Here is a 12242-nt window from a genome sequence, read left to right as displayed (position 1 = left end):
GCTGCCAGCCACATGGGCCAGGGAGCACTTGAAACGTGGCCCGTCAGAACTGAAATGTACTACTTGCACGTGTAAAATACACATTGGATTCCAAAGACTTAGTATGCAGAAAGGATGCAAAATAGCTCATTAACAATTTCTTGTTTCAATTACATGCTGAAATGATAATATTTCACATATATAAGGTTAAATAAATATAGTATTAAAATTGACGTCATCTATTTATTTTTACTTGGTGGTGGTGGCGGTTAGAAAATTTAAAGTTACACACGTGGCTCACATTCTGTGTCTATCGGATGATGCTGGTCTAGGCTGTTCCAGCAGGAAAAGCAAGGGGCTCCAGGCTGAGAGGCAATGGTAGGTCATGACAGATTCTGACATGGACCCCACTGGAGATGTGGGCCAGCCAAAGTTCCAAACAGATGTCATCAACCGGTCAGGCGCCCGAGGACAGACTCTCAGTGGCCAGTCTCCCTCAGGCAAGGCAAAGCAAAGCAACATTTCTGGGATAACTTCTTTAATCCTGGACTTCGTGAGGCCCTCTGACCTAGGCCTTGGCTCTCTAGAGTACACCCTTTTGGATGCCCCGTTACTCCAGGAAAACAGTCACCCAGAGCCACCCCAGCACTTTGGATCGCCTCACCCCAACAGTTCATGGAGAAGTTCTCCATCATTCCACTGGGGCCAGGCCCCGGACCCCTCTAGCAGCCCAAAGGCATCCTTCCTCCAGTTTAGAGTCTTCTTTCCCACCCACTTGGGCTTAGGCTCAGCCCAAATGTGGTCTGGGAAGGGATGAGAGAGGAAGGTGGGCTTGACATAACACTGGGCCTCTAGATACACTGCCTGCCCCGCATACATATTTTAAGCTCAGTTTCTAATGCCTGTCCTTCCTGTTGTCCCACTGATAGGGGAACAGAAAGGGAACAGGAGGGGGCCGGGGTGGTGGACATTGCCCCCTGGGCTGCTCTTGTCTGTCTCAGTCTCCCTTGCCTGTGCCCCAGCTGAGCCATAGGAGGGCACTGGGAGCGGGGCCTCAGTCTGCGTGGGTATGCCCTTCCCTCCCCCCTCCTGGATGGCTCCACCTCTCCCAGGTCCTGGCTGGGATCCGAAGGCCCCAGGCAAGTGGGGGAAGGGAAGCCACTCCTACTTTCCCAGCAGCTGCTGCTGCCTCTTCCTGTTTTGCTAAAAGCCTGGCTCTGGACCCAAAGGGGTGGGGGAAGTCGCCAGCCGCTCCCGCACCCCCCCCCCCAAGGTCAACCTCATCCCCCTGGTCTTCTTAGCTAGTTATTTATAGCCCCCTAGGCCCTGGCTGAGGAGCTGCATCTCTCCTCCCTCAAATGTCAGCAGCTGTGAACATTGCCCCAGGGATGCAGCCAGATGTGCGGATTGCTCCAGATGCACAGTGCCAGGATTCGAGAGAGGCGGCAAGGCCCTTTCTGCAGTGCGTTCGGGCATTCTCTGCAGCACAGTCCAGACTTCCCCCAAGTGAGCCGCCTCGGAGCCAACACCTGTATCTCGGGAGGGTCAGGAAAGGTTCCACATATTCTCCCCATTCCCACAGCCCTGCCAAGCTACTCCGTACATTCCAGAAGGGTCAGCTTGGGCTAGACTATCTGGATTTCTTTGCATAAATTAGGGCAGTATTTATTTTAAGCCTGAGTTTGTAGGGGAAAACTGTGACTGAGGGGGCCGGAGGGACAGGACCCTGTCCTTTATTACTAAGGTCCGCCTTGAGCTCTACCCGGAACAGAGCCCAATGTGGACAGACTCTTAATGAAGCGCTTCACCGGCCATCCAGTCGGTCCTCATGGCAACCCTAATGGGGCAGGCACTTTGGACCCCCGTCTGAGGATGAGGACATAAGCATCCCAGGGGTCAAATAACAACTCTAAGGTCGTGCAGTGGGCCAGCAACGAACTCCCGCCCAAGCAGCCTGACCCCAAACCCTTGCTTTTTGAACCACAACACAACATGCCCTCTCTTTAGCTGTTCCTTTACAGGTTTTTAAATGTTTCCTTGAAAGTTCAGTGTAGAGGAGCGTGGAGCCCAGCCTCAGGATCTGCCCGAGTGGAGAGGGGTGTCTTCTCTGCCTCCTGTGCCCTCCCACCCCTAGCCACTCTGGAAGAGCTAGAGTAAGGGATGTGAGGGAGACAGAGACTTCTAGAATCACTGCTTTAGGCACAGAGGGCAGCAGGTCAGAGCAAGGCCACTCCCCTAGCCCACCGGGACCCCGTGGTCCATCAGCACCCTTCTAACATGGAACTTCTGGGACTCAGACCCCAGCATGTCCTTGACCACATGGGTGTCAGAGACCCTTGATGGTCAGCCAGTTTTCTCCACTCCAGGCTCTTTTCGCCAGCCATATTCTGCTCTCCAGGAGACGCAGAATTCCTCAGTGATGGCGATTGTGGCTCCTTTGGCCTCTGTGCCCAATAACCTGGCACAGAGAAGATGCTCAATATACATGAAATTATGCTGGGTGAAAAAGAGGGTAGTGGTGGTCATATGTCAGTGGGGGTACTTCAAGGTCCTAGCAAGGACACTCCATTCACATCCTGACTAGCTAGCCTCACCCCAGCTCCTCGCTCCTTTCTTGCCTCTACACCCCTGGCCCACAGGGACGCAGTCTAAATCCTGAAAGACACCTCTAGGGAAGATTGGTATATGTCCCTAGGCCAGGACATCCTTAAGGTCTTCCTAGAGATTCCGGTGCCAGCGATAAGTGCTTCCAAAAAAGAACCATTAAGACTTGTAAAAGTCGGCCCTGCCTTCCAGCCAGCACAGCCACTGGGGCTACAGAAGTTCCGGCTGGGGGCATGTGGCAAGGCCAAAGCCCCAAACTCACCAGTGGGTGGACCACAGCATCCCTGCGGGGGCCCACTGGAGCGAGTAATTGTGAGCTGGCTGCAGAAAGGCATTATGCAACTCAGACGAATTTCTTCTTGCTCATGATTAGAGTATGGCCCAGTGGCTGCCTCCCTGACCATAATCTCTGTTGGCACAGGCATCTCCGGGCCTGGGCAATGGGGGCTGTTAGAAGAAGCACTGATCTAGAAGCTGGGACACCTGAATTCTCTGCCTGTTCCCGTCACTGATTAACCGTGTCATCTCTGGCAAATTATTTCCCCCTTGGGTCCTCAGTTCCCTTATCTGTAAGAGGAATGGTGTGGATTCGATAGAGCACCCTAAACCTGACCATATCTTAGAACTGCTTGGGGAGCCATAGATTACTGAGCACCCCCCGCCCCGAAGAGTCTGATTGAGTCCGTGAGGGGGCCCAGAGATCTGTTTTTCACAGATTCTTCTAAGTGATTTTGTTATAATGTCAGCTTTGGGGGGCATCCTATAGACCAGATAGATAATCTTATAAATCTTATAAGGAGCAAAGATCCTAGTCAATGGAAGAGTCATACCAAGAGGTTCGAGGGGTTTGTCAGAGGGCAGGTGGTGGGGAGTGGGTCTCATCAGGATCCTCATTACTATAATTGCTATTTTGTTGCTGGTATTATTGCCACGGAGGGGGGGGGGGGACGAGGCAGTGACCCCATCTGCTTGTTCCCATCACTAATGGAGGTTCTGGCTTCAGGGGGCCCTGGCTTACCTCAAGGTTGGGAGTGGGGCTGGGAGAGGAGGGAAGGGTGGGTGGGGCCTCTTGGCAAGGGAACCTTTCTTTCCTTCTCTCCTGGGTGGAGTTTGGCTGGATGGGCTTTGGCACCCACCTCTGGGGCTGAGAGAGTGTCTTCCCACCCCTATTCCTCCCCCACTTTCTCATCTCAGCTGCCTCAGCCCGGTGACTGCCCCTTCTCCTCCTCAGGTCCTGACTTCCTCTCCAGATTCCTTCCGTCCTTACCAACCTCATTCCTGAGCCTCGCTAATCTGTTTGCCACCCCCCTGCTTCCTCGCCTCGCCCTGCGCCCTGCGCACGCCATTCACCCTACCTGGAATGTCACCCCCCTAACCCCACACTGATTCACATCTCTGGGCTCCTCCAAAACCCAGCTCAAAATTCCCTACTTCATTCGGGCCGTGATCTGCTCAGGTCTTTCCTCTTTGCTGCGTACTCACCGACGCTTGGAGTAACAGGATTAGAAAACTGCTTTCGACTCAGAAAAATAAATAGACGTGACCTAAACCCGCTCCCCTCATTGGATAGATGAGAAAACTGAAGCCCAGAGAGGTTGCGACTTGGCCAAGATCACACAGACAGTGAGATTTTAAAAATAGTTGGCTTCACCAGAAGCTTTCAAGGATTGTAGGTTTGTTTTGTTTCCTCGACACATTGTGATCAATATGAGGGCAGAGGCTGAGTTTTTGTTTTTGCCTTTAACCGTTCTTTATCTCCACTGTGGTGTGTGTGTGTGTGTGTGTGTGTGTGTGTGTGTTGTGTACCCAGGGGCAACTGTAATATTTCTTATGCTATCAGGACAATAATTCTAAAACTCACAGTGGTACAAATGCCTGAATAAGTACTTCACCTGCTCTCAGAATCAGCCCTGCGAAGATACTGCTGTTTTACACAGCAGAAATCTGACACTTAGAAAGGTGTGACCCAGGAAGTGAATGGCAGAACGGGGTCTAGAACTCAAGTCCCCTGACTTCCAGCCCAGAGCCCTGATTCTCCTGATATTCCCGGTTGGGGACCCAGAGTAGTCAAGGGGGGACCTCTGCCATCTTCTGCATGCATTCCGCTTTCTTTATCTTGGCGTTAAGGAGACCCTGTCTTTGGCTTCCTGCCCCTCCCCATCCTGTCCCACCGCTTTCTCCTTATGTCCCCCCATGTCGCTGTTGGCACATAGACACATGTACGTATACTAAGAACTGCAGGTGTCTAGGGCAACAGACCACAGGGGAAACCACATCACCTTTGTTGACACTGGAGGGAGGCAGGGGCCAGGGTAAGGGACTTGCTTAGTTCTCTCCACCTGCCTTAGTCCCCAGCATCATCTGAGCCATCTGGGCTTGTAACCATGCCCCAGCCTCTTCTTGACTTATCTATCCACCTCATTCTGGCCCCGGAGGATGTATCACCTCTTCTCTCGCATCCGGAAATCCCACGTGGGGGTCTGGCTGGCTGCACCCTAAAGCCCCACATACCCCCAATCCTACCTCGAATACTTACGTAGCCCCTCTAATCCTGCCTGTGCGATGCCAACAGAGACAGTGGGAACCAGGCATGGGACCGCTCGGCTGGGGCCAGGAGGGGGTACGTTTAGCATCTAGAATGTCCCCCGTAGGTCAGCCGAGTCCTCAGGTAACCAGGTTTACACTGGGGCAGGAGATCTGGCATTAGCTCCTCCATTGTTCTGACCTGCCACAGAGACTGCATAGGCTCTGAATCAGACATTCAGGATTAAGTCACTTACTGGCTTTGTGGACTTAGGCAAATCATTTTGTCTTTCTGAGCTTAAGTTTGCTCAGTCCAACAATGTGGGCAATAATGAGATATGAGTGAAAGGGCCTTGAATAGCACACTCTGCTAAAGGAGACGCTCAAATCCTAATTATCTTCCCTCCGTCCTTCCTGCCTTCTTGCCTTCCGCTTGTTATATCTGGTCCCCTGAAACCCTTTCTTTGGAGTTGGAGACCTACCTCCCCCATCAATCGGCGAATCCCGAACCCCGTGAACTGGCATTTGATCCCAGGTTTGGAAACTGGAATGCAAGGCCCAACCCAGTCCAATGAAATGGCCGTCCTCTGAGATTTCACCGAGGCCTTGGGGAATGAGCACTTTCTGATTGGCTTTGTGGGGAGTGTGTGGGAAGTGTGGGTTAGGGAGGGATCGTGGCTTTGGCCACCGCATCTAGAAGGCTGGGACAGGAGCGGTCTCAGAGCCCTGGGGTTTAGACCAGATAACTGTTTGGAGCTTTGAATCCTGGCACAACGGAGGCACCCAATGATATTTGTTGAATGAATGGATGGCCCCATCACTTACCAGTTGGGTGACTTTGGTCAGGTTTCTTAACCTTTGTGGGCCATACTTTAATCATGAGCATAACAAGGATTATTAAGGATAAATGATCTAATGTTTGCCAAAGAGGGTAGCATAGGGCTGCTACATGGAATATAGTCAGTTAAAGGTAGCCAAGTAAGGGAAGGAGAGGAGAAAGAGAAGGTCAAGTAGGCCCAGAAGCCCGAAGAGAAGCAGAAGGGGTGTGTCCTCGGGCTTTGTACTGGCCAGAGACTCTGGGAAGACTCAAGGGAACTAAGGCAGGTCCTATGGGGCTAATCTCTTCTGCTAGGTGTTTGGCTGAGCAGCCTGGGAGAGGCCTGACTCAAGAGCGTAGCAGAGAAACTTCCCATGGCAACCACGGTAGAGAGAGAGTGGTAACTTACGCTTTTCTGCCTCGTGTCTCTCAGGACCCCTGGAGGCTCCCTAACATATCCTAGCAAGGGGCATGTGACTTAGAAACTGGCTTAAGATCCTGCCTTGGGTGGGAGGGTGGCGATGGAGTGAGAAGTAAGCTGGCCGGTGAAGGAGGGACACAGTCCGGCTTCCCTGAGGCAGGTCTCACATGCTGTCTTCCTGGCCCTACTTTGGGGACAGAGAGTCCTGGTGTGTGTAGGAAGGTGCTGGACACTTGGGGGATAGACAGAGGCAGGGGGAGATACCCTTTTTGCTCAACTCTCTGAGAACTCAGTGATTAGGTCAAAAAGAAAAAGGAGGCTCACGAACAAATACATGAATGATGCACATGGTAGAAATGAGCAAACAAGGGCCCGATTTCAGTCCAGAAATAACTACGGGAGTCCTGGCGGGGGCATTAAGGTGGGGGGCATGGTGGGGCTAAAAGAAAGAGTTGGTGAGGTGGGGGGGGAGAGGCTGGGAGTCTGAAGTAACCGAGCAATTTTTCTGGAAGCCGTGGGCACAGAGGAGAGATCTGGAAGGAGAGTCATCTGGTTTGGAGGTGAAAGCTGGGAAGAATGCACCTGAGGGAGAACGTGTGTCTTGCAGAGTCAGCATGGCAGTCATGGGAAAAAAAGGTGTCCCGCTAGGGGGATGGTCCTTGAAGGTCATGAACATCTGTCTCAATTCAACAAATAACTCATAGGGAGCTTGAATTCCGAGCAAGGCACTTAGCAAGACGCTAAAAGAAATGCACCCATGACTAAAGGCAGTAGCTGGGCTCAGGGAACGTCCACTCTTGAACATTCTTGGGAAGGAAGAGAGTTGAGACACGTGGATGAAGGTCAGCGTACAGAGCAAGACTGTTGGTGGTGTGGGGGGGGGGGTCCTTTGAAAGAGGAGAAGAATTCCTCTGGCTACGTGAATCCGGGAAAGCCTTCTAGAGATGGTGGTATAGACCCTGAGGATGGGAAAGATTTCAACAGGAGCAGCAAGGGACTGGGAGAGCATCACTTTTAGAGGAAACATGATGGGCCAAAGTAAGGGAGTAGGAAGGCACGAGGGCATGATGCGGAGCAGGCAGCAGCCCAGTTTAGCTGAAATAATAAGAGAAATAACAACTAACATTACTGACTACTAAGTACCAGGAGGCACTGGGCAAAATAGCGAGAAAAAAAATGAAGAAAGGGATGGGGCACCTGGGTGGCTCAGTCGCTTAAGCACCTGACCCTTGCTCGATTCCGGCTCAGGTCATTATCTCACGGTCCGTGAGTTCAAGTTGGGCTCTGCGCTGACAGCTAGGGTCCCACTTGGAATTCTCTTTCTCCCTCTTCCTCTGTCCCCTCCACCCCACCTCGCGTGCACACACAGGCGCGTGCTCTCTCTCAAAATAAACGAACTTTTAAAAAGTTCATTTTACTTCTTTATAGAAGTGAAGAGAGGGAGGCAGGGTGAGAGAGACAGACAGAGACAGAATGTGCACAGTGTGTTGCCATGCTGTAGGAGGGCTTGGATGCCAGGCAAGGAGTACGTGAGGGTAAGTTAACATGAGCCGAGAGGTTGGATCTGCTGCCGAGTGAGCCGTGAGACAAGGAAAGCAACCGAAGCAGGAAGGCAGCTGCTAAAAACTCCAGGTAGCAACAAGTGCTGAGGCTGGGGCTGGGCTCACGCAAATAGGGGTCTGTGGTCAGAAGTTGGACCGGGCCATGGCCAGGCCCTCCTAGGCCACTGTGGACTCTTGCTTCCTATGTGGCATGGTGCGGCCTCTTCTACAGACGTTTCTCCTTCTGTAGAGTCATGAGACTCCTGGGGTTCCTAGGATAGAGGGAGGTAGGATGGGTAGGAAGTCAGAGGGAAGCTGCATCCTGCCTTCCAGAGGTGAAGCCTCACACTACAGGAGAGTCTAGTGTTGTGGGTGGTGGACCTCTCCCTGTCCCAGAGCCATTGGCTCGGTCTCCCACCCAGCAGATTGCCAGAGGCCACAGGGCGGATAGGCTAGGCCAGGAAGCACAATGGAGAGGTCCTCAGCCCCTGACCCCCGAGTCTGACCTTCTGGTCCTGTTAAGAGTTGAGGGTGGGGGGGAGGGGGGGGCGCAGAGACTAGCTGCGCAAAGCTGGCCCCGAGCTGAGTTTATTAGCTGAGGGAGGGCTGGAGGCGGCTGCATTCCGACTCACAGACTGGAACATTTCTGTGATCCGCTGTAATGCACTGGGAGACACTGGGCACATTGCTGAAGTTTGACTCATAGGGACCGGGAGGGGGAAAGAAGGGGGGAGGGTTGTGGGGGGAGAGGAATGGGAGGAAGAGAGGAAGAGGAGAGGAGGGAAGGAAATCCCTTGAGAAATTTCTTTAAAAAAAGAAAACTTTCAAAATCAGCACCACCCCCAACCCCTTTTTCTTTTAATAGGAACAGGCTGGACCCTTCTGTTCCCCTCAGCAGGCGTGGGGGGCGGGGGGGCGCGAGGGGGAGGCCTGGGCAGTGATTCAAATCAGATCCTGGAACTTTCCTCAGGCAAGTCGTGTTGGGGAGGGGTATGGGGGACGGGGGGGGGGGGGTGTCCGTCTGGGATTCCTTGCCCGGGACTTGGGAGTCCACGAGCGTCCCACTGTTTCTGTGTGCGGCTGTTTGCTGGTGGGCTGTACGTGCACGCACTTGCGAGCGCGGGGGTCCCTCCCAGAAGTGTGTCTGTGCGAATGATTCTGCCCTGTGTAAACAGGGCTGTGCGCTCGTGTACGCTGTGTATGCAAGGCTGCGTGCGCTCAGGTATCTGGGTTTCCGGGAATTGTGCGCGGGTCGGCGCGCCGCGCCTGGGGCTGGGCTGCAGCGCGGCGGCCGCGCGCGGGTCGGGGCCGCGTCCCGCGTTCCGGGTTCGGCGCTGCCTCCCGGGCCGCGCGGTGTGTCCGCCCGCCGCCCGTGCGCCGCGCCGGGCAGTGTCTGCCGGGGTGGTGTGTCCCCGGGCCGCGAGCGCCTGCCCCCTCCCTCCCCTCCCCCTTGGCCCGCTCTCAGACTCAGATAAAGCATTTCCTTCCATTGTCATCCTACCCGGCCGGCCGGGCTGCCAGGGCCCTCCCCCTCCCGGCCCCCTCCCTTCCTCTCGCCGTCTCTCAGTCGCTCTGCAGCCGCCGGCGACTGGGGGGATGTGAGGCCGGCGCCCCAGCCCCCCGCCCCGCCATGAGCCCCCGGCTCTGAGGGCCCCGGCCCCTGGATGCACAGCCCCGGCGCTGGTGAGTACTGGGCTGCCGCCCCCCGCCCCGCCCGCCCCGCCCTGCGCGCGGCACCCAGCGCCGCCCGCCCGGGCTCGGGCTCGGCTCCGGCTCCGCGCGGCCCGCGGGCCCGGCCTGGAGTGCGCCCCCCGACCGCGCCCGCCCCGCCCGGCTCCGCGGGGCTCTGGCAGGCCCCCGGCCGGGGCCGGTTCCGGGCCCGGAGGGCTCGGGCCTCCCGCGGGGCGCCCACATCCGCCCGCCCCGGGGCAGCGACAGGCCCGAGGGAGGGAGTTGGAGGCCCCGGGCCGCTGGCGCGCAGGCCCGGCGTCCCATCACCCCCAAGCCCGGGGAGGACCGACCGGTGGACCGGGAGGGAGGGACGGCCGCCGCGGCCCCGGGAGGGGGCGGTGCTCCGGGGCGGAAGGTTTGGAAGCGGGAGGGCAAAGGGCAGGACCCGCTGAGTTGGGGCCGGACTAGGGGCGCTGGACATCAGCGCCCCCATTCCGCGGGTCCGGGGAGGGCCGTACTCCGACCCCTCCGCGGCGGATTGGGGGGGGGGGGAGTGATCCCCGGGAGGGAGGGTCCGAGACTGTGAGGTTTCGCTGAGCACCGCCCCCCACCCTTGCTCACCCATCAGGGCGAAGAGACACCTGTGCCCAAGTGAGCTGCTGAGGTGCGGGCAGCGGTGCGGGAAGGTGGGGACCGCAGACTGTGTACTGAGGGGTGGGGAACAGGATGTGCGCCCCCCCCCCCGGCCTGGGGTCTGTTGGTGCTAGGGAGTGTGAGCAGGGGGCAAATCTGGCAGCTGGGCTGGGCTCTGACTCCCAGAATTTCTAGGCCCGTGGCTAGGAGAGAGCCCTCTGGAGCCTACAGGCCCCCCAGTTCCCCCAGCCCCATTTCCTTCTCTCTGGCTGCCCGTTTGGATCTGACCTCCCCAGCCACTGCTGCCCCTCCCACCAACTCCCCGGCCATTCCCTCGTCTCTGCTGGCTGTCCTGCGTGCACGGAGGCCTCCCGCTGCATCTGGACACTGGCTGTCTTGCTGCTGCCCATCCCATCCCACACCCACATTCAACATCTGCTTGAGGCCCAGCTCCGCCTGCCAGTTTTTAGGTTGAGAATGAGGCATTGGCCCTCAGTGGCCCTGCTGGGGACTCGACATCTGGACTCATCAGCCTGTTCCCAGAACTTGCACCAGGACCCACGGGGACCTTCCTCAAGACCATTGCCCAGCCACTGGGCTGAAAGAAAGGGGACTGTGACTCAGTTCCCTCCCCACTAATGGGGTACTTTGGCAGGCCATATGTCCCCACTAAGGACCCCATAGGCCAGGTCCCTAAAGTGCTTTGGCCGCCACACACTCTTCTCTCCTTGCACCGACCCCCTTGTACTTGCTGAGCCCCTTCTCTGGCTTCTGCAAGCCACTCCTAGCTCCTCATTGCTTATCATCTCATCCTCCTTACTGTCTGCTCTGTTCTCTCCACCCACCTCAGTAAATAAGTAATTTTCTTCTTCTCTGGAGTCACTGCTGAGGGAAACTGAGGCACGAAGCAGTCCTGCTGTGTTGTACCCAGTGAACCTGGACTGAAACCAGGTCTGGACCCGCTGCGGCTCCTCCCTTGCCTTTAGTCCTCTGATGTTCCTCACGGGCCCCGGGAGAGACAGGCTCAGTGTGGCCTCTTGGTGTTACATCTAGAATGGCCTTGGGGCAGTGTTCTTCTGAGGCCTCTGTGTTCTTAGCTTCAGTCTCTGGGCCCGTGTCTCTCTGGCCACTTGGTCTTCGGCTGGGATCCCGAGTCTGGCAAGATTGCATTCAGGTCTTGCACTGACCCTCCCAAGACTCTAAACTGATCGCTCTGCTTTGACGCTGAAGCTTGGTTTCCCCGTTAGTAAAATGAAGACAAAATCTCAGTTGCGCTTCCCAGAGCACAGAGCAGGAGAGGCTGACCCTAAGGAAGTGGATTGGCATCCAGTGCGAGGGCCATTATGCCACCCCCAACTTTCTTCAGGCAGCCGGGTGGACCCCAGCTTTCATCCCTGGTGGCTTCTGGGAGTGAGAGTTGGGACTTGGCCTTTCTCCATCCTCTCCCCCATCCTCACTGAAAACCCTTGGGAATGAGAAACTCCTGTGTGGTGGGGGTGGGGAGCGGGGACCCTCGTATAGCTGTAGGCACGCTTGTCAGGGACCAGGAAGGCAGAAGCTGGTGTAACCCCCAACCTCCTCTTTGTCTTCTTCCTCCTGGCCTCTCATTAAGAGCTGGGTAATTCTGAAGTTGGCAGGGGCCCGGGGGGAAGATCAGCGAAGGCGAGGCCCAGGGTCACCCAGCCAGGGAATGGTAGGCTGAGTGGGGCTGGAACTAGACCTTACCTGACTCTGCTGGTGCCCATTCTCCTAGCCTTCCCCACCCCTGGCCTGGCTTAGGTCCTGCCCATGCCCACCTCTCACACGTTGGCCCTGGCGTGTTCTTAGTCATACTTGAGACTGGGGCCTATATTGACATATGAGCTATTGCTAGAAGCATGGCCAGAGTAAGGCCTGAGAGCTGGGAGGAGGGCATCTGTCCAGGACTGTGCATTTGTGTATGTTGGATTTGTTCACTAGATGGGGCACTTCCTCTGGGGCAGGAAGCTTTGATTTCCTGTGGTGGGGGCGTTGGTAGGATTAGGAGTAGGGGGCTCAGCTCTGGGCCATCCCT

General features: G+C 56.1%; 1 protein-coding gene across 12 annotated transcripts in view; it reads left to right on the top strand.

Annotated features, from left to right (window-relative positions):
* Nucleotides 1–8962: 8962 nt before the first annotated feature.
* The window catches only part of HDAC7 (histone deacetylase 7), a 36485-nt gene continuing 33205 nt past the window's right edge, over nucleotides 8963–12242 (top strand). For 3 of the 12 annotated variants that reach the window (XM_043563737.1, XM_043563728.1, XM_043563735.1), the window contains exon 1: nucleotides 9349–9568. In XM_043563737.1, coding sequence (XP_043419672.1) covers nucleotides 9550–9568 — 19 coding nt within the window. In that variant the 5' untranslated portion in view covers nucleotides 9349–9549. Of the gene's footprint in view, nucleotides 9569–12242 lie in introns of all 12 variants that reach the window. The other 9 variants (XM_043563733.1, XM_043563725.1, XM_043563732.1 and 6 more) reach the window with 7 other exon arrangements.

This window comes from Prionailurus bengalensis, chromosome B4 (assembly GCF_016509475.1).
Source record: "Prionailurus bengalensis isolate Pbe53 chromosome B4, Fcat_Pben_1.1_paternal_pri, whole genome shotgun sequence".
Classification (NCBI taxonomy): domain Eukaryota; kingdom Metazoa; phylum Chordata; class Mammalia; order Carnivora; family Felidae; genus Prionailurus; species Prionailurus bengalensis.
Note: the sequence above shows the minus strand (reverse complement) of the source record. Positions and strands in the feature narration are given on the sequence as shown.